This window comes from Lissotriton helveticus, chromosome 5_1 (assembly GCF_964261635.1).
Source record: "Lissotriton helveticus chromosome 5_1, aLisHel1.1, whole genome shotgun sequence".
NCBI classification, from domain to species: Eukaryota; Metazoa; Chordata; class Amphibia; order Caudata; family Salamandridae; genus Lissotriton; species Lissotriton helveticus.
The window spans coordinates 463,142,008-463,164,863 of NC_136065.1; the positions used below are offsets into that span (position 1 = coordinate 463,142,008).

The 22,856-nt window shown below is 41.7% G+C and overlaps 1 protein-coding gene across 2 annotated transcripts in view; it reads left to right on the plus strand.

Moving 5' to 3' along the window:
* Positions 1-22,856, plus strand: part of LOC144753220 (dual specificity protein phosphatase 13B-like) — a 32,749-nt gene that overhangs the window by 7,935 nt on the left and 1,958 nt on the right. The window contains exons 2-4 of one of the 2 annotated variants that reach the window (XM_078640982.1): positions 8,763-8,994; positions 13,006-13,430; positions 19,189-19,409. In XM_078640982.1, coding sequence (XP_078497108.1) covers positions 13,009-13,430; positions 19,189-19,409 — 643 coding nt within the window. In that variant the 5' untranslated portion in view covers positions 8,763-8,994; positions 13,006-13,008. The remainder of the gene's footprint in view (positions 1-8,762; positions 8,995-13,005; positions 13,431-19,188; positions 19,410-22,856) is intronic. The other variant, XM_078640981.1, reaches the window with a different exon arrangement.

Genomic DNA, 22,856 nt, shown 5'->3' on the forward strand with positions numbered 1-22,856 from the left:
GCCCGGTAGATATGGTTGCTGCCTCCTCTATAAAATGTAAAATGAAACCTTTCTTATCCTGGCGCTGACTGTTTAACATCTTTATTTCACGTCTATCCTGTATTCATTCTATTGTACGCATTGATGTTGCCCCTTTTTTGACTCTCCTGCTTTTGCGGCCGGCCCCTGTGGTTGTAGGCCTGCGCTTGTACTTCTACGTGTCTTTCAATAAAGGTTTTTAAAAAAAAACAAAAAAAAAAACAATGAGGTCCTAAAGATGTTATGTGCAGCGTTACAAATTAATCAGAAGCTCAATTGTGCCAATCGTCCAAATGCCTCTGGAATAGTGGAGCAGATAAATGGAACACTGAAGTGTAGGTTGGCAAAGGTGTGTGCTTCGACTTCTCTGAAATGGCCTGATGCATTGCCTCTTGTGTTTATGAGTTTGAGAAGTACCCCAGGCAGAAGAACAAGACTATCTTCTAATGAGGTTATTATGGGCAGGGCTATGAGACAGCCTGCAGTTCCTGCCAATCAATTGGTGAATATTACAGATGATTTGGTGCTTGATTACTGTAAAGGATTGGCTGACGTGGTACGTTCTATGTCTCAGCAGGTTGGGGAAGCTGCAACTTTGCCTTAAAAGAAGCAGTGCCATGACTTCCGTCCTGGCGACTGGGTCTAGGTGAAGAAACACGTGCGCAAATAGTGTTTGGAGTCTTGTTGGCGTGGGCCATTTCAAGTGGTTCTGGTAACCACAACTGCTGTTAAATGTGGTGATCTTCTGAATTGGGTGCATGTATCACACACCCGCAGCGTCCCATGTCCTCTAGAAGATACAGCGCCTGGATACAGTAAGACAGCCATCTCAGGTTAGCCGAGCTGTTGAGAACACTCACACTGCTGGGACTCTGTGCACTGCTTCAAAGGGGTGGGTCTGAGAGAGTCAGCTCTTGTAGGTACCGAAGGGTCCCAAGAGGAAGGGCTGACTAGGTGTGATTTTGACCCCACCAAAGAGAACAGTGATCCTGAAACACGAGTGTTAATCGAAGACCGTTGGCCCAAAAGACAAGAGAAATTAAGACGCATTCTAACTGACAGAAAAGTACCAGGAACCATCACAGAAGTCTCTAGCCAGTCTGAGCAAAGCAACAGTGATGGTGAAGGACCGTCAGTAAGAAAGTCCAAAAGAGCAAAGCTACCAAGTCGAAAATACGCTGCACCTGACTGGATTTATTTGGCATTAAATGATTGGGGAAAAGCGTATCACACCTTTTGCTACAACAATCTGAGTTTGTAAGAGCCACCTTGTAAGAGTGTTGTGTTCCAGTTGAACTTTGAAATATTTTTCAAACTGAAAGATTGAATCAATTTTCCGTTGGATCATTTACAGAAGAAAAGAACTGCGCATCTACACAGAGCCTGAATTTACAAGGCTGAGAGTAAATGTGAACTGTGTTATAAGGAACATAACAAAGCCTTACCAGAAAATTAACTTTGAAGTCTACTTGTGCAGCAAATGCTTCTAACATCCTATCTAAATTTATCAACGGTCGTGAGGTCTGATTTTAAAGAAATATTGGATCCAAATGTGGTATCACTGAAACGCAAACATATATGTGCCTGTATACTAGCTATTTGTTCTATAACCCTTGTAATATTTCTCATATTTCTGAATTTGCCTCATCATGTGTATATGGCAAAAGGTGGTGCCTAAAACTCCTTTAATGAATCCCAATGAACTAAGCATGTTATCATAATGGACTCAGCATGTTAGCTGACAAGGTCCTGCATGGAGACCTGTCTACTGGTGATTTCTCCATGAATGTGTTTACCAAATTAATGTATGAATGTGTAGAAACAATGGACGCTTGAGATTGCTATGTGTGCTTGCAGTTACCTTCTTCAGTCTCTGAGAGGGTGACCTACTCTCTCCTGCCTGTAACCTATGGAATTTACTGCAGTGCTCTAACAAGCTTGTTTTATGGCAAAGGACAATTCCAGGATTAGTATTCTAACTATGACCTAATATTTTCTGAAGTGACTGGGAGGAAATACTTAAATCCTGTGCCAGATTCTAACACAGCTGATTCTTTACACCTACTTAAAGCTTGGATACTGCTTATGCACATCAACACAATATAACATGCAATTTACATAAAGCAGAAAAGGAATTTGTAGAATCAATAGCAGATAGATGTAGAGGCATTATGACTTAAGCTGCAAATCATACAAAAATACCACCTTAGGCAATAAAAGAACCTGATTTCAAAATGACAGTAAATCAAGTGGCTATAGCTTTATACTGGCAACATGGAGAAAAGCTATATATATTATGGCATAGAACTGAAGTTAATGTAAAATGTATTGGTTCCAGTGCATGTGACCATACATTCCAAGTGAAATTAGGGACTGTTTTGGGAGGTGTAGATCCTGTATATCCTGGAATCTATTACATCTGTGGGAAGAATGCCTATTACAGGATGCCTAAAAATGATATGGATCCTGTTACATGGGAATGGTTTTTCCAAAGATCTTTCATGTGGGTCAGTCTTATGAAACCAAAGCAGTCTCTCATAAAAGACTTAAAAGAAATGCAAGTGCAGGAGAGATAGTGAGGGGTAGTTTTAGAGCCCTAATACCATCTGTAGGAGTGATACTGAACTTTCATAAAATATGAAAACTTTCCACTGTAGTAGACAAGCTGTCTACCAACACTGCTGGCACATTCTTGGCAATAGACACCAAAATGATTGTTGTGAGAGGTATGGTTCTTTAGAACCAACTAGCTTTTGATGTTCTTCTTACAAAAGAAGGCAGAGTCTGACGGATGATAATGGCCCAACATTGTTGTACTTCCATCTCAGACAAGAGCAAGGATTAGAAGAGGTACATTAAGAACATTACCTACCTGGAAAAGAACCTGAATGAGTTAAAAGCTGGTGGTGCTTGGGAATCAATTGAGAAGGGATTTACCTCGATAGGTAGATGGTTTGCAAAGTTGAGAAGTGGGTTGTTGGGGAGAATCTTGAAGCCCATCTTTACAACTGCTGCCTTCAAACTGATTCTGATTATTTTGTTCAAGATCTATAGACAAATGAAAACAAAGAAAAAAACAAGGGGGTGAAGAGGAAAAGAGCTGAGCTAGAATCGGAAGAAAGACAAAGTAGGTACTATGATGAAATGAAGGCTCTAGAGCAGTCTAGATTAAAGATCATGAACATGACAATGCTGAAAGATGTGACATCAGATAAGATGATGGTGTGATGGCTTGATTCACCATTAAAAGGGGGACTGATACGGCTGAAAAAACTGCTAAACATATAAATGACACGTAAATCGATTTTCACACCTTTTAAAGAAATTTAGATTAAACGTTACAATTTACATGTTAGAGAAAATATGAGGGAAATCTCGACAAAAATTAGTTACTGCTTCATAAAAGCATGCAGAAGAATGTAGACTAGAAGAAATTAGTTGTTTGAATAAGATAAGTTCATGTTTTACTAAGTTGCACTGGTGGATACTTTTAACACTGTAATAGAAAATGTGAATATTATGATTCACATGTAATTTAGATTTTATTAACCATTCTTAGTAATTAATAATATATGAGAAAAAATAATGAAACTAAATTCGAACTAGATGACACTATGAATTTTTATTGGAGAGTTTCGATCTAAACCCAATCTTTTGCAAATCAGAAAATGTGCATCAAGTGAGAAAAAAGAAAATGGTGCTGACCACTCCAAATTAACTCGACTGATTTGAAATTCTCATAGAATGATCTTCATATATGTACTAATGTAATTCATGTAAAACGATATTAGATATTTTGAAATTGGAATTATTTTATATGTTGGTACTTTCAAAATGCAGTAATATGTTATAGTTACATGTGCTATTTACTATGAAATTAACTTCCTTTCTAGGTGCTAATAAGACGAAAACAATATCTGAATGTTATATTTCTCAATGAAAATGTATATTCCAGTATTTTATATTGTTGCTTATATTAGCCTAAATTCAAAGCTGGCCTGACTGCTTGCATGCATTTATTTCTTGGTTGCTCGACTTGTTCTCATTGGAAAGTGTCTTGAAATTGCAAAGTGAATTGAAATTATGTTTTGTTTTGAGAGTTCCCACTTGTATACAAGGACTATTTGACACAAGTTCTGTTACTTTGGGAACATCTGCCTGAGAAACTGTCCTTTTGAACTTGCTCATGTGCCTTTGCTAAAGGATCTTTGTTTAGGAGTATATTCCTAGCGGATGGCCTGACAGTTACGTATTCTGCACTGCCTCTATTCCTACAATATATGTCTTCTTTATGCCTCTGACAATTACCCTATACGAACTGACCAGTGGTCTGACCAAAATGATGTGACTAAGGAGGTGTCACCCTGAAACTTGTGGAATATATTATACATTGATTTGATGGAAACGGGGGAGAGCATACAGAGAGAAGTGGAGAGAAGCTCTCATCTACTTTTTGCAGACTTCCTTGCTTATCCTATCTTGGATCCAAACTTGTTTTGTGGACTCGGTACTGGCGCATACGCTGTGTGAACCTTGCGGGTCTCTTCCTCATGCAAGACTGCTTTGAACTGGCTTAACTCATATCCCTTCCTGAAATTTCCTGAGCTTTGGTCATTTTATGGCAAACCTGATTTTACCTGATTATCCTACTTGTGAGTGAAGCTTAAGTACAGTACTTACTCCTAAATCTGATAAACAGTGGAACGGAATAAACCTGCCTCTGTCTCACTATGGTTTATTTCCATTTGATTGTGCATTTCAATTGATTTATTGATGACTGGAAGGGATCATACAAGAGAGATTTTTGGATATCGAATATGGATGTTCTGTATAGCTTTCACTGAGGTACTGATTTGCATGATATTAGCCTGGCTACATTTCTTTAGGAGATTTGGTCTACCTTTCCTAATATTATATGTGTATAATGTAGTTTTGAAAGTCATATATATGAATTTGATTACCAGTTTGTAGAACAGCTATCCAATTCCTGGTCCTCGTTGGATTGCTGAATGAATCCCTCTTATCCGACCCCTCTCGGCATGAAGCAAGTCCATCGGAGGACCAAGAGAGTGGTTGATAACGAAAGTATAGAAAAGTGTCAAAATGCTGCAACAATAATTATGCCCTCAAAAGAGCAAGGCACTAGTTGGAATTTTTCTTCATCCAAGCAGAAATACAAACAGCATTTGCCACATTTCTGGGGCACAGACTCCCGGTTTTGTGCCCCAGCAAGGCACCAGACGTTTACTGGATTTTTCCTTAGGCTAAATGAAATCCAAAAGCTTTTCTGTAATGCTTTTATTAAATCAGACTGCAATGACCATTGGGGTTGACTACCTGAGGAGCTGTTGGCATTCATCTGTGGACAGATTTAATATTGATTCCCAGGCACTTAGCTTGCACTTCTTCAGCAGTGAAGCAATCTGGGTTTGGTGGATGGAAAAAAAATATTAGTGCCAGGTTACATCCAGCTACTATGTAGAAGAGCTTTCAGAGTCTGGTTCAAATCAGGCAAATGACCATAAAGAAGTTAAATACCTTTCTCAACATGGCTCTGAAATCAACTTCTCAGGAAATTCTAAGGTGTGGAGTGGCTTCTCGTCGGCTTAGTAGTTGCCGTACACAATTCATTTGAAGTGTATCTACCCTAATATTTATGCATCCAGCAAATACGGCATTCCATGGGGCATTATTGGATCAATTTTGAATGAGAAAGCTATATGTGTCTCTGCAAATGCATGTGAGAAAATAAATTATTTCAGCCCACCATTTACACACAGACATCTAGGTGACAATGCATTTAAGTGAGCTGTACCCGCTACTCTATTCTCAGTCGCCAGGCTTAAGTGGTTATGGGCCAGATGTATCAAGCCTTTTACCGGTCACGTTTGTGAACGGTAAAAAGCCTTTTGGGATGTATCATCCCAAGATGCATTCGCAAAATAGGGAATCGCAATTTTTGCGATTACCTATTTTGCAAATGCATTTAGGGAATCGCAATTTGCGATTCCCTAAATACCATGCAGGAAGTGGTTAAAAATTGTGAACTTGCTTTAAGGAATCTCAAGGTGGTAATTTTCAAATTCCTGGAAAAATGCAAATTTTTGCATTTTTCTGAGTGCCATTTGGTGCACACACGTGCCCTTAGGGCATGTATTTGCGCCACAAGTCCACACTTACCTTTTTTGGGGGTGCATCAGGGTGGCATTGTGGCCCCCTATCACCCTTGCAATTGCATTCGCAATTTGTGATGACCTATTTGGTAATTGCAAACTACAAATGTCTTCCCATTCATTCCTATGGGCCTCTAGGACCATAGGAATGAATGGAAAGGCATTCCTTAATAGCGAATCGCTATTAAGGAATATGTAGGAATCGCAATTTTGTTTGCGAAACCTACATACATTGCATTTTGCGATTCCATAACAGCGAATCGGTAAAATTTGTTACTATGGAAATTCAATGTTGATACATCTGGCCCTATATTATTTATTTAAAATGACTAGGGGTTAATTGATTGTCCATTTCAAGGTGACTTTGGATTTCCAGAACACCATCATTTTATTTTTTTAAAGATTTATCCGGTTCAAAGGTTTCTGTCAGTCAGTAATCTCTGAATGCAAATATGCCTTGTGGATAAGAGTACTAGTCATCTGCATAGGTCAGAGTTTTGAATGAAATGTGGGCCCAATATGACAAGTGGCTTGTGACCTACAAGACAAAAACTAGCATTGTTGAGATCTATGCAAGTGATGCTAGGGCCTTACTAGCTACATCCAAATATTGCCCAAAGATCAGCAAGTGTGGCTTGGGCCTGAAGATGGCGGTAAAGTATCGTTTTGTCTCGTTGATAAATATTCTGAATAGCAGTCCCACTGGCTTGCCCAAAATGGAGTTGCAGAAGAGGTAATAAAATATTGTGTCTATATTTTGTAAACAAGGCCGTCATTTTGTCCAGGCAGGGTTCCTGTTATGCATACTTTTTAGTCCAAGCATCCATAGTTAGCACACTCTCTTCAAAATTGTTTGCCTACCCATAAAATGTTTAGTTTATGGCACTAGGGGGGAAATGTACAATGAAGTAGCAGAGTGTGTTGTTAGCCTCCTTGGCTTAATGACACGCTACGCCACTTCGGAAACGCAAGGCTGCACCATATTTACAAGAATGTGGTGCAGCATGCCTTTCCCCCTGCGATGGCGTTAAGTTTAACAACTTAGCGCCAACACAGGCACCCTTGCACTAGAGTGCAAGGGTGTCTGTGTGCAGGGGAGGATTGATTATGTGTAGGAAGGTATCCCTTCCTGCACATAAACAATCCTAAAATGTCATTTTGTAACTTTCATGTGTGCTGCTTCATGCAGCACACATGAAAATTACATAATGGCAATTTTTTTAAAAGGCTTATTTATGTACAGGAAGGGACATAAACAAACCTGTACATAAACAAACCATGGCATTTTGCTTTTTCCATGTGTGCTGCACAAGGCAGCATGCATTGAAAAAGCAAAAACAAAGGAGAAATAATACTGGATTTTTCTGGTCTTAATTTTGGCGCTGCCTCCTATGAGTGCCACCCTTGTACATAGGGGGCAGCGTCAAATACAATGGGTGTTGCAGTGGAACGCCCACCACAACACCCACTGCAGGCCCCTTTCACGCTAACCATAGCGTGAAAGGAGGCCTTATTGACAAGGCAGTGTTAAGCCACGTTAAGCGGCTTAGCGATGTCTTGTACATAGGGCGCAGCCCCTATCGCCACCACAACATCCGTATAAGTGACGTTGTGGTGAAGATATGGGCTTGTACATATGCCCCTAGGTCTTTAGCATGGGCCTTCCTGCAGAGGTGCCTTTACAAAATGAATTAACCCCTCCCACGCTTATGACGGAACAGCTCCGTCACGCCCCTCGGGTGGACTGCGCTGGTGACGGAGCGGTTCCGTCATGACCGGCTCGCCGGGCCTGCGCGGTGCGTTCTACTGAGCGGGCGGGGCCGTGACGGAACCGCTCCGTCACAAGCACAGCCCACTCGAGGGGCGTGACGGATCGGTTCCGCCATAAGCGTCGGAGCGCCGCTCGCCCCCCCCGCCCCTTAGCGCTGCGGCGGAATTGCCGCCGCAGCGAAAGGGTTAAAAATCAGACCACAAAACTTGTCAGGCCTCTTCCTGAGTTCAATCAATTTTAGGCTTCCACAAACTAAAACAATCAGAAAACAAAGCTATGTGGGGTAAATCCTAGTACTGCATGTTCCATGGCCTGGAGATACTTTTCAGAGGACTATTTCTTTTTTACTCAGCCAGACCTCTCAGTGTAGGCAGCCTTTAAGCAACATTTGTCAATAAATAATTCAAAGGATTCGAGTTCTTATCCCGTGCCACTAATTTGAAATGTCTGGTCTGAACAGTTGTTCCCGCCTACAGATAGAGTTACAGTCAATCACAGACAAACACCCTGTTCTACAAACAGAATCGTAATGGTATGGCTTCTTTTCCTCTCACCCACAACTAGAGGTAGACTGGTCTGCAGAAATATGAAGAGGCCTCCTGACATCCTGGTGCCTTAATATGGCAAGTAGGTCTGAGGCAGTCAGTCACATGTTGAGGGCCCCAGCCTTCCAACAGTTACCCATAATTCCCTGTAGCTCATTGAACCTCTACCCACAAACCAGAGAGCTCTCAAACAGTTTAATTGGTCCATAGCTATCTACCCTCTTGACATGTCTCCCTGATTGTGCCATCATTCAGGTGCCGGGCCAGCAGTGATGTCTGCTGACCTCACAAAGAAGCTGTGACCTCACCGACATCCCAAGGACTGAATCTTCAGGAGATTGTGGGAGTGGAGCCAATAGTGGGTAAAGAGAGCAGATTCTTTTCCCAACCATGGGATTCTGTGGGCCCAGTTAACAGAGTCTGGCAGCTCAACATGCTCCCAGAGGTCCATTACATCAATGAGAACCAGACGTTATGACAAGGCATCGTGAGTAGTGCTTTTCCCCATTTCATGAATAGCCTACTAGTTTGATTGTTTGAAGAAATATTGTGAGTAGCTGTGGCTCCTCTTGTGATACCTTTGATGTTGTAGTGTTTTCATTACTTTTATGAAAAACAGTGTTTACTAATTGGGAGCCTGCACCTGCTGTAGTTATAGACACTAATACTGAATGTGGATGAGATCTGGCATCCACATATCGTTCCAGCACATGTGGTTTTGAAGGGTAATTGTAAATAGGGGTGGCACATTGAGCGTGACTAGCCTCTCTTTTGGTTTTCAAGTGGAACCCCTCTGGCAGGTTGATGGGTACTCATAGTATCATTCAAGAAAGCTGACATTGAGAATCTTGATCTCTTTTAGAGAGAACACACTTTGTTGTTATCATAAGAGTTCTGTTTCTTGAGAATTTATGCTTTCCTTCTTCTGATCTAATTCTCAATTAGAGTTTCTTCCGAAGCTTTTGTTTTAGAAGGACGGGTGTTTTAATGTATTTTGTTGTGTGATTCATTACCGAACAGACATTTAATTTCTTGCTCACATTTTATGTTTTTCTATAAAGCCTAAGACTCTTCCTTTGTTTTAAGGTTTTATTGTTATTCCTGAGCTCCACTCTAGTATTTCAAGAGCTGTGCATTTTTCCAGAGACTATCATGCAAAATATTCTTAAGGGTTTCTCTGGGTAAGAATTTCTGGGTCAATGGTGTATATGAGCGGGTGATGGTAAAAGATGTGTGGACACACAAGTGGAAAAGGGAAGATTCAGATAGCTGTTTAGACAAATGAGTCTGATAAAGCACATACGTTTTATATGAGTTGTGAAAGCCCCTTTTTATAACGGGTATGAAGCAGGAAGTTTAAAAAGATGTTTCAGGCCTACCAAATCTAAAACAATAATTGCCACTTTTGAGAACACTGATTTAACTGTGACAGTTTCCTTTGTCAGCCTTATTAATTTAAGGGTCACAAACCTATGACGGTACCCTGTGTTTACAGCTAATTTATCTGTCAAGCTAATGCCTTGCCTGTATGCCTAACCCAAATTAGTTATACTGTGTATGATCAACAACAAAAGCTATTCTAAATTGATTTGATAAGAGCTAGCTTAAATAAACCACCATGTATTCTCTTCTTTTACAATATAAACATGCATTTGTTGCATTCTGGAGCAGAAAAGGGAGGTCTTTTTAAAAACTACCTGTTAACTACCACATTATCAACTACTTTTAGATCTCAGCCACAGGCCAATGCACTAGACACATTGTCATCTGTATCATGATTTTATCCTTCATTCTAAAATGTATGAATAATAAGATGTGTTTTGATCAGCATGTCAAACGTGCAAAGGATGTTGTCTTCACCATCACCATATAACCTTTGGTTATCAGAATCTCATAGGAGGCGGAATCACTAGTGCATTTCAAATGTCAGATGAGAGACTGGAGAAGCGTAGATCTTGTATCACTCAAGTCCTTCTGACTCTTGTTGTACTTCTAGCCTGGTAGCAGGATACTTCAGAAGAGCACTAGGATTACATCTTTTGTTGTGCGTTTCAGGGCAGCCTTTGAGTGGAATGGTAGAAAGAGGCCTTTGTGACCGGGAGAGGGATTAACAAGTTTAGCTTTGAGAAATGGGTTTCTGGTTGGCAATTTTGAAGAACTTGTTTAAAAGAGAAGCCTTTCAATGTATCCAAATGAAAAGAGCACAAGTTAATGGTATGACTCCAGGTCATAGTTTGGTGAGTATGACTGTTATTTCTCTTCCTACTAGCTGAATGGAAAACATGCCTCGCATAGTAAGGGGGGGCTTGATGGGCTTGATAAGGAATGTTGGTCAAGATTAGAACCACTGAAGCTGAAGCATATGTGCTTGTAGTGGTCTAATAGCAAAGCGTGAAAGTCTATCTGTTGGAGGGAGAATACTGTCTGGCATACCAAAACACAATTTACCCAGATGCATTGTGGTAAATGGAGTGCATGAAAGTCTTTAGTGTTCACCATTGTTATTTCAGCCAGTGCTGAGTATTTCTAGATGTATATTTCAGGATATGTGTTTATCTTCAGTAGAGAGCAACAACAACTGGGGCGAATTGCGTGCTGGTATGTCGGCAGCGTGCTCCCTCCCTCCTTTTGTTATTGACTCCTTGTTGAGCTGTTGAGCCTATGAGCTCAGGGATGCACTTACGCTCTGGGAGTGATACAGAAACCTGAGAAGACTGTAAGCAGCATTTCCAGCACCTCCAAATTTTAAGTTGGCAATTCTGGAAAAGGTGAAGCTTCAATGTGGTGGTGTGAGACCTAAGGTAGAGAAGCAGCCTTAGGTAGACGGAGGTAGAGGGAAAGAGGGATAGCTCTGGTTTACGGAGGGGCGACTGGCTGTCTTAGCAGTGGCTCTTTTGAGACCCAGAATAGACATTATGCACCTCCATGTGGTGCATGAGTGCTGTGGTGTTGCCCATGCCAGCTGACCGGTCAAATCTATATTTTAAAATGGATTGAAAGCTCTGGTGGAAATTATCAAATACATTTTCTCACCCTTCAATTGACTTATATTGGAGTTTGGAAATTTTGAGAAAGGAGGATGATAGAAAGTCTTAAATATTATTAAAAACAGAGTTCTTCTGAATGGGTGGGCTGTTCTGGGCCATATATGACTCGTTGTTCCTCTTGTTTACTCTGAGCCACTATAGACGCACAATGTGGTGATATTCTGATAGATTTCGTGGTTTCACAGTAGGAAATAATTCCACACCTGGTACTGCATATTCAGATCCAAATGCAAATGAGGAAGTGAGGGGCATATTGTATTCCTTGAAGATCCGACAAGCCTCGATTCACTGTACCCATATCTCAGATACCTTCTCCCTATTAGTTAGGAGGTCCTTAGTCTTCCTCAAATCTTCATTCACCCTTTCACACACCATGTGTAACTTATTTACATTTGCCCTCCTCTGCAACCCCACCTACCCCCACACCACGAAGCTCTTCATCTGTACCTCCTCAGTACTCGAACCTGTACACAGAATCATAGAGCGTGATGTCTGACGAGGTTCACCAGGCCCACCTATCCTGATGATGTCCTGCTTTTCTTGACATTGAGAACCTAGATTGGTTTCCAGGCTCCAGGTTTCCCCACACTAAGAGAAAGATCTGACAGAACCTTGAAAAAACTGACCATCCTTCTGCTATAAAGAAATGTATGATTCAAGGACACTTCCTCACCCACCACAAGTTCCCAAATAGAGTCTATAAGTGCATGCAATTGTTAAGACAAGTACTACTAAACAGGGTTGGGTAAGATTGTTTGTATTCTTCTCATGTGGGTCCCTGTAGCAAAACCTCAATATTTCTCCAAGATGATGGGAAATTCTACATTAAGAGGAGCCACAAATTAGTTACCATTTCTCTATCTCATGGTTAAGGGTACCAGAGCACTCCATATTTTCAGTGAAATTTTATTCTATTCCTCTTTTTGATTGTACCATGTTATTGTGCTCTAGCGGCTTAGACAAACTGGTTCACTGATAAACTAGGGCTGCAATTTTCACAGAATGTGTTGGGTTGTTAAAGAACAGAGTTTCCCTGATGACATGAGCTATCTAATGTTTTAAGTAGAAAGTAATGATGAGCGATTATGCATTTTAGGTGGGCGAACACAGATGAAAGCTATCACACCCACAGAGGGAGGAAGAAGATATTGTAGTACAGCAAATGTGTATGAAAAAGGTCAAGTGGCCAAGAGAGAACCTTAGAGATACTGTATTCTTAGGGGCACGGAGGAGAAGTAGATGCAGCAAACAGGAACAAAATGCAGGCATTGGAGAGGTAGAATAGTTAGAAAGGTAACAATCTTTGCCTTGAATGGAGGACAGTGACGTTAGAGATGGGGTTCAGTAGTAGCTTTGGGTTCGGCCTAGAAAAAGTAATCTTAAAAATCCTGCTATAATTGCTGAGACAAGGTCTGAGTTCACAATAACAATCTGCAACTATTACTCTTCAGGCAATGAGCTTCCCCCACGCTAGAAGCCCTAGTGTGGAAGAACTGACGTTCATGAAGGAGAGCAGACGCCAGATAGGCTCCAGGGATGGTTCAGATACGAGCCCACAACAGAGCGCAAGAAAGTACCCGCCACAATCACCGCCCGGCAACTGGAAGCACCACAAACCCCACAGTAGTTTCTACCAAACTGCTCCACGAACCCACCGGAAATCTCTCCCCTACGAGCCTTCTTCTGAATCTCTGAAACATCAGTTTCTCAAAAGAAACTCTTTGAATTCCTATGTGACCCGCCCAGCATTCCACATGAGGCGCTCGGACTCTTACGTGACTCCCCCGATCTACGAACTCCTGAGGATCCTCCAGTCGAAAGGAGGCTACCCCAACCAGGAGGACCAGATCTGGCAAAACCTCTACCTGGGAGATGAGTAAGATAAGCGCCATGCTTTGGCAGACAATCTCTGAAGTGATGGGTGTTGGTGGATCAGTGGGCGATGCAAAATGATGGGTTAGGGCTTTGCGACTTGTCTTTGCGGCCAGTAAAAAGTTTCAAAATTCCTAGTTTTATTTCTTACGAAACAAAACAAAACTGCTATTTTCCAGACATCTCAGGTAAGAAATCCATAATTTTGAAAATAGGAACTAAGTCTGAATCAATATTTTCTAACTCTCCTGACATGTAAAAAATGGCGATACATTCCTTGCTTTAATCAAATAAACACCACAGTACATTAAATATTTTTCACTTTCAATGCCTAATAGTTTTTGGTTCTGAAATATGTTGTTGAGAGTGACATTAGTATATTGGACATTTAATATCTGCAATGTGCTGTCAGCGAAGCACATTCACTACACCCTAATTCTCTAAATGTTATCCAGAAATGCATTTTGTATTTTTTTTGTTTACAAAATGATCAACAACATTGTTATCCTTACCTGATTTTCCATGTTAATCATTTCATTATCACTTATTCAATTATCGAGGTAATGTTCAGTTATCATCAACATTAGTTTAAAGAGGATTTCAGCCTACTCATAGTATTCTGAAAATAAAAAGCAATATAATCTTTAATGTCCAAGGTGTTAAAAATTGAAGGTGCTATTTGACCCAATAGATCAATGGTTCACTTTCAAGTCACGTTGCTTACCTTTTGCGTGCAAAATAAGTTACATAAGTAAACAGATCGTTCCACAATTATTTTCTGAGTTTTTACTACATGATTTAAATTTACTAAAAAATAAACTGAAGTAAAATCCAAACACATTTTAAACTGTTTGCACCAAGTATTTCCAACCATAACCTTTAAACAGTCTTGTCTCTGATAGGGCCCCTGAAAACACAGATTTAAAAGCTTTTAATCATTTGTAACTATGTTTTTCCTATTCAGGGTATTTGAAGAGAATACTAAAGTGTTCAAAAGTTGCCTGTGTCGTAACTAAAATCAACAAAGCCAAGACCATGAACCAACAAATATTCAACATTTAATAATAATAGTACCCCAGGATACTAAGGGCCTGATTACAATGACGGTGGGACCGCCACTGTCAGGCCTTTCATTGGTGGCGGTCCCACCGGCACCTGCCCCTGCAGGTCTGCCTGCCGCATTACGATGGCAGGCTGAGGGGGGGCTAGCGGCGGGGAGCCCGTCGGATCGTCGAAGGGACTGTAAGCCCTACAATATGGGCGGTGCCTGCTCAGGCACCGCCGCAGGGATTACAATATCACTTTCCACCTGCCATTTCACGGCTGTCCGCCCGCCCGCCATGAATCGGCAGGCGGAAAGTGACTTTAGGGGCCCTTAGCTGGCCTCCCTTCCCCCCTGGTCCTCCACTATAGGTTCAGGGGGAACTTATGGTGTCCCTCCAAAACATCACTGCACCATGTGGCAGGCACCCCATGGTGCCTGCCCCAGAGTGCAGGGATGTTTAAAAGGTGTATATTTTGGACTGATGCGTGTGCACATGCCGCAATACAAAATATAAAGATGGTGACCACCTTGAAGGCGATTGCATCCTAATACGGGTAGAGGGCCTGCCGAAAGGTAGTCAGACGGTCCTGTTACCGCCACGGTGCCTGTCGGACGAAAGTCCGACCGGCATCGTAATCAGACCCTAAGTGTAGGTAGGGAGTTTTTTGTGAGAGCAGCAAATTACATAATTTTCTTTATTGACCAACAATTTTGCAAATATTTTATATAAAAATCTTTCAATCTAATTCAACAATAATAAAAATGTTTACAAAAATTCCTCAAAAAGTCATTAACATTCTCCATTAAGTAGGAAGAGCTGATCGCTTCCCTCTCTCTTAATAATTGTTCAAACTGAAACAACCAATGTGTGTTTTGCTGCACTAAAACTGTGCTTCATTGAGGCTGTAAAAACAATACAAAAAGTACATATGCATCACAATTTAGAACGTATATGTAACACTCCAGCATACAAACGTGATATTTACATGTTTTGAATATGCAAGGTGAGTAATATGCACCTGGAGTTAAACCAACGGATCTATGGAATCAAATGACAACTCTAAAAAGTAACGTTTTTTTAACATAATAGGTCTTAGGATTCTTTATTATTCAGTAGCCTGCAATCCACCTAAAGCAAACGGTGATAACAATATGCAATCAATTGAATTATTGAATATGATATAAAAGAATGATTAGCATTAAAAATGAGGTATGAATAATCATGTTCATTATTTTGTAAATAATACAATAGAACTTTCTGCGTTATCATACTTGGACAATTAGAGTGTAATGAAATGTTCTTAGATGATCAAATACTGCCAATACTAAATGAACAAATGTTACCCTTAGGAATGTAACTCTTAGCCAGAAATTATTATGAATAGTGGGCTAGATGTACTAACCTTTCATATGCGAAAACTGTTTAGAAACTATACACCAACTTTTCTGGAAATTAAATCAGAATTTGCGGACTTACCTATGTATCAATAGGTCGGTTTGCAAAATGCCCTTTTGGAATGCTTGATGAGGTAGGTCACATATTGCTCCATTTAGGTGGCATCACGGGGATGGTGGCCTGCAGGGGTCAGCGTACAACCATATCTGGGATGTAAATGAAATAGTTTTTAACACAGCCCGTTTTCCTCAAAGGAAGCATGACTACATTTAAGAAAAAAAAGGTCAGAGAGTTTGCAATGGTGCCCGTAACCTTTGTCCACTCACATACAAACGTTTTATGCCATTCAGAAAGGGGAAGGGTCCAACGGGGACTCCTCCCCCTTTGTGAAAGGGTTACTACCACCCTTGAGAAGTAGGTAATCCATCAAGGGTTTGCGGCTGAATTGCGGGTGGGTTCCAGTTGTGCATAGCATTAGAAATCGGAACTTGGAAGGGACAGACTAAACGTCCCCCTTCCAAATTGGGATTCGTAATACATTTGAAAACCCATTTTGTCATTCGGTGCCAGTTACCGAATCGTAAAATGGGTTTAGTACATTTGTAAAAACCATTTAGTGATCACAAACCTTGTGATTTAGCAAAACGCAGGCTATGCAACTGCTAAATGACTTCTTACATCATGTCTCAAGTGTAAATTTAGGTTTTCACCATGATTAAAATGATAAATATGTCAAGGCTTATTACACGTCAATGGAGGTAATAATTATTGATTATGATAATTTAGATCTTTTTTCAAAATGATGAATTCCAACTAAAGTCTGGAGAATCACAGTCTTGTTTTAGTTTGTAGAAATTGAAACCGGGAATGTCATTGTTTATCGGCACATTTGCTATTGTGTAAAATATTGTGTCTATAGAATAGTGGCTATTGTTTTTGTACTAACTCAATTATTAGCCTTAAAAAAGGGTCACCAATGCAACAAAACATGCTGGGCCCGATTCACAGAACTAACTTAAAACAAAATCCTAAACTTACTACTTTTGGTATTCACAGAAGTTAGGATTTTGTCTTAAGTTTGTCTTAAGACAGACTTAAGACAGACTTAAGTTAGGATTTTGTCGTAAGTCTGTCTTAAGTCTGTCTTAAGACAAACTTAAGACAAAATTCTAACTTCTGTGAATACCAAAAGTAGTAAGTTTAGGATTTTGTCTTAAGTTAGTTCTGTGAATCGGGCCCGCTGACTGTTGCCACAAAAATCATGATTAACATGTTCTGTGAGTAGTTGTGTCCTGTTTCTGGCGAAGATGTGACATATTCTAGATATTTAGACATTCTTACGAGTTTTGTAATTTACGCATAGTTTTAGAGCGAGCAAGCATGATTCTCTTCTGTAAATATATGAGTAACTCACACCTAAGCAAGGAACTAAACACAGATATTAATGACAGATGCTTTGTGAATCCTACCTGGATTTTAAAGTGTTATTTAGATCTAAGGTAGCAGTAGGACACACCTACTCTCAGAAAAAAGAAAATGTGTGCATTGGGCCCTTACCCTGTGCTCCAGTTCTAGCAGCTGTAAATGTGTGGTCCTGCCTTAGACATATTGTGTTTTTCTCTCCACATATAAGGTTTGAGACAGGCTCACCCAGAAACCAGGAAATTGCCGGGCCCTCGGGGATGGCCAACTTGTATAATATATATATATATATAATATAATATATATATAATATAATATAATATAATAAGGCCAACAAAAATAGTCAACAACCAAACATACCTCTTACTCCTGACATTTAACTGGCTCTGGCCCAGCACTACCTGCATTTCATAGGTCTTAGTTCTGTCAATATATTTCCCAGCAGATGGGCCACTTTTGATCCAAGGGGGCTAAATACATGAGTTTTTGTGGTACACAAAAAATGGGAAAACACCTTTTATTTAGGACTCAAAAAGTAGGGTATCAAAAATCATTGCCACATAACTTCTTCTGTCATTGTATGTGTACTCTAACATGGATGGTTTGTAACGCAAAGTTTTGATTGGCATTACACGTGGGCTGTGATTTAACATTTTGTCTCAAGCTCAAGACCTCTTGTTAAATGACCTTCACCCCTTGAGACAAGTATTCTGCTTCCATGCAGGGCCGGACTGTCCATAGCGCACTGGGCATTTCGCCGGTGGGGGCCGGCTTTGGACTCATGGGGGCCGGGTTACAGGTAGCTGGTTTTGCAGCAGTGCTGCAATATCAGCAGCATGAAATGTAATGAAAGGAAATACCAGCATTTGTAAAGCACACAGCTACCTCCGGAGAGGTGTCCCGGCGCTGGGAGCCGTTGGGAAGATTAAGCGAGCTATTGCCCAGAGTCACATGGTGCTGGGCTAACCTGCCGCTGGTACCGGGGATCGAACATGGGGCTGTAACTAAAGAGGCAGCAGGAGTGGTGCTTCCCACTCACACACCCCTCTGCCCCTTGGGGTCTCGTCAAGCCAGTTGACAGGGCTGCTTTCAGTTCCCAGTCCGACCATGCTTCCATGGCTATGCTATTGAGAGACTTTACCAATTCTTAAAAAACAATATTGAGCTTAATGCTTGTACTTGACCAGTTCATTGCATCAAAAAAATGGCAAGCTTAGAATTTTGAAATGTTGCACACTATATTTGAAATCCTTCAAATAAGCTTCTACATTTAGAGTGTGGTGCTCCATTAATCTTATGAGGATGGGCTTAGGAAACCCTTCGGCCCCTGATGATTTGGATATGTGTCCTTCAGGTGCATCGCTAATAAAAAATGGGCTCCTCATTCCTGATGCCCTGGTAAAATAGCAGTAGGGTCTCTCACGACTGAGGAGGTTTACTTTGAGAGTTATTTTACACTCATTAATGGAAGGTACTCCATTTTAATTGCCTATGCAACTAGTTGAACTGTAACCTGAGGTCTATGGCTGGTGAGATATACAAATTGGTTGATTGTTGGGAATGAGCAAGTGTGTGACACGTCCCTAATAGGGTGAGGTAGTCTGGGACTATCTGCTCTCTGACTATATGCTGGCAAGTAATGGGGAGGATGGTTATGAAGTTTTGTGGTGATAGTAAAATGCATGCAAGGATTGTCTTTGTGCCCCCACACTTACTAATTGGAATTTTGGAATGCAAGGCATCATAGCATGCAATAATTCTCTTGGAGGGTCGCATCTCTTGGCGGACCTGAACGTTTTTCTAGAGCTCCTTACCCTTAATAACGTCAGATGAATCAATAAAGGTGGGACGTTGATGCTGGCAGTTGACTTGATCTTGTGTGGTGTGTTATTTTGACAGACATGCAGCAACAGACAAGGAAAACCTGGAGCGCCTAGGCGTCACTCACATCCTGAATGCAGCCGATGGTCTCAACGGCGTCAACACCGGAGCCTACTTCTACAAGGACATGCAAATAGCCTACTATGGGGTGCAAGCTCTCGATGAAAGCAGATTTAACATGTATGCCTACTTCTACCCAGCGGCTAAGTTTATTAAGCACGGTCTAAGCACTCCTGGCGGTAAGTGAAGTGGGGTCCTTGGTAACATTTGGTTGACACGTTTGGGAGATCCGAGTGTATGGAAAAAAGTGGCCCCAGACCCACTGCATGGCAGCAAAAGAAAATACATAAAGAAAAACCCTTGGATACACTGTATGCCTAGAAGATTGATTAACATAGGCAAAAGGGACTGAGACTAAGGGGTCGATTACGATTCGGGAAAAAAAGCATCTGTCCGAATCGTATCCGGAGCGCTCGCTGTACGAATTTTACACGTCCGTCCGAATTGCATAGTACTATACGTTTCCCGTCAATCCGTCCGAATCGTCGCGAACCGTACGAATTGCAAGGCTGAAACCGTACGACACGGATCCGCACAGTGAACCGTACGAACCGTAAACATGCCGTACGACCCGACGAGTACGATCCGGGCCGGGGGATGAGGACACGATTCGTACAGTCCACGTCAGGTAAGGACGATTTGTACGGAAAAGCACACAATCACATATACACCGTACGGTGCGTACACCCCATGATCGCAGGGGTATGGTGCGTACCCCCGCAATCATGGGGTGTACGCCCTTACCCCTGCGATCGCAGGGTGTACGCGCCGTACACCCAGCGAACATGGGGTACGGTGCGTACACCCCATGATCCGAGGGTACGTTGCGTACCGCCCATGATTGCAGGGGTATGCACCGTACCCCTGCGATCATGGGGTGTACGCACCGTACCTGGGAGGACCGTTCCGTACCTATTTTGAGGCGAACTCTGCTTTTACGGCAGTTTTCAGCTCCCGTAGAAAAAGGGCCGTACGGTGCGTACCCGGCACGGATCGTACTGGCTGGGTCGGGAAAACCTGCGTCGAAACACACAAACGTCGCTTGCTGCGTGTTCCGGCGGCGATTCGTACGGGAATACGAGTCGTACGGTTCCTGGTACGATTCGTACGGGGAGCTGCATTGGGGGAATCGTACTACATCGTACGTACGGGGGACGTTGCAGGGTACGAGTCGTACGGGGAAAACGCTCCGAACGGCTATTCGGAGCGATTTTTCCCGAATCGCAATCGACCCCTAAATGTATACAAGGCAAGAACCCTAGGGCACTCTTCACAGCAGGAAGACTAAATTTACAGAATGATAGTTCTGTGATATCTTAGGAGTCTAAAGGTATCAGAAATAGGGATCCCCAGGGCATATTTCAGGAAGACTGAAATATAGAGATGGAAGTTTTTCAGAGATCACTACACATAGGGGTAAATATTATGTACTTGGATTATTGTTCCAATAGCCAGGAATAGCTGTGAGTACATCCCAAAGCCCTGTGTCAGTTATGGTACTATTTCAACTTCTCAGCGCTATTCTGGCAGCATGTTTGTTGTAGACAGTTGCAGGGGATCTGAACACAATTGTCGGGAACTTCGCATCAGTAAATGAACTGCTTTAGTTCCCAGGAAGAATGAGAGTGGCAGTCCCTGGATGGCTAATGATTGTGAGGACTAAGGTGATATCAAACATAGACTCAATGACTGTGACGTCAGTATCACAGATAGAGAGCTTCTTAGGCATAGGTGCTTCAAGGGGCCAAAGTCCCAGGGCACCTGAGATGGAGAATAAGGCTCTGATCGACAGATTTATGCCTGGGAGTCCAACAAAGGTTGTTGGCAAAGAGTGCCAAGAAATCAGATTTGACCTGACCTTTGGAACAATGTATTGTCAAGTGGCATGAGGTGATTGGTGGATATTCAATCCACACCATAGTAGCAATGGGAGATTTTCGGGATGCCACCTGTTCTAAGAAGTGTACTACTTTCCAATTTCCTGAACTGTCATCCCACTGAGACAAGGGCATGTGCTAATGTACCTGGGCAGGTGTTCAAGTCAGTGGTTACACTCCGTGGAAGCTGACATGATGCTCTCTGCTCCCTCCATTAAAAGGGTGTCTCTCTCTCTCTTAGTGTACATTGTGATAAAAAGTCATTAATGTAGGCCGAATATCCCTAACTGCAGACAAGAGGAAGAGAGATCTGTTGGAAGCCCTTTTTATTTAATCTCCAAGTGAAGTCACTCAAAACCCGAACTTTTGTCATGAACTTGTTGATTGTTACAGTACACTTCGCCAATTTATTCACGGGTCCGTGTGACATCCGCGTTTCCTCCTCAGTTAAACACTTGAATTCACAAACTCTTGCTGCGGACCACTACATTTGGCATGTTCCTTCATTACACAAGATTGTTTAGAAACAGCCACAACCAGTTGGTACCCTCGGTTAACAATGTGTTTCACAACTGAACAAGTCATGCAAGTAATGGATGAAATAAGATTATTCATAGAATTCCTAGGAATCAGTCCTTTCCACCAGTGTTCAGAAAAGACCATGAGCAAATCCCCCTCATTAGATAAACTACCACAGAACCAATCAGAAGCCTGAGAGGAAGAAACAACCAATAAGGTCCCCTGGAATAATCAGAGATTTCCATGTGTTCTCTATGTAATCCCATAGCTGCCAACTGCAGGCCATCTTCAAGACTTTCTACCAAGCCTCACCTTTAAACCGCCAGCATTTTGCATTCTGGTACATGTAGTTTTGCTTTTCCTATTACATATATTGGCCTATACTTTACAGCATGAAATGTGCAGTTGATTAAAAGGGTAGACTTGGCTCAAGATGTCAAATAAAACTTTGGGTCATTTGGGAGTTAAGAAACCTGCTTCTACAGGCGAGGCCTCTGACTCTGGTGCAGATGATGCAGTGTCAAGGGACGTAGGGTGTTTCCATCATTGAGGGACCTGTCCTAAGGAGAGCATGGGTCATTACCTCTATACCAGGCTTGCTGCCAAGGGTTGGCTTGAACTTCTGACAGCCTTTTACTTCTCTTTTAAAATAAGTTTTGAGAATTTTAGTTCAAACTATTGAGCTCAGGAGGATGGGATGTTCAAGATGGGCACAGAAAACATGATTCAGTTCTAGAGATCTCGCGTCTCAGCCTATATGAAAGTAAGCTGCCCATAGCTGAGGAAGCAGCCATTTGACTCAGAAAGATTCTTCGTTGTTTGGGCATCCTTTTCAGACTAGACCACTGACTTGAACCAAAGTGAAGCGCCCACTGCTGGCAACGATAAGTAAAGGAGACAGGCCACACCAATATCATTAAAACTGCCCATTTGTGCTGACTGGCTGAAGGTTCCAACTAGCAAACAACAATCTCTCCCCTGGCAGAAACCTTTGACTGACAGCTCCACCTAGGACATACTTGCTCTGACATACTTTTTTTCTGTTCCTGAACAGAAGATGATACAAAATAATGTCCCCCCTTCTCTTTGGGGAAACCCCCAGGTTGTCAGGGCTATTAGCTTTCTGAGTTTCAAAGACACACTCTGGCTTTGGGAGTTTGTTTTAAAAAATAAATATTTTTGCTGATGCTACAATGCTTTGAGAGGATTCAGAGGGGTAGCCATGGCAGC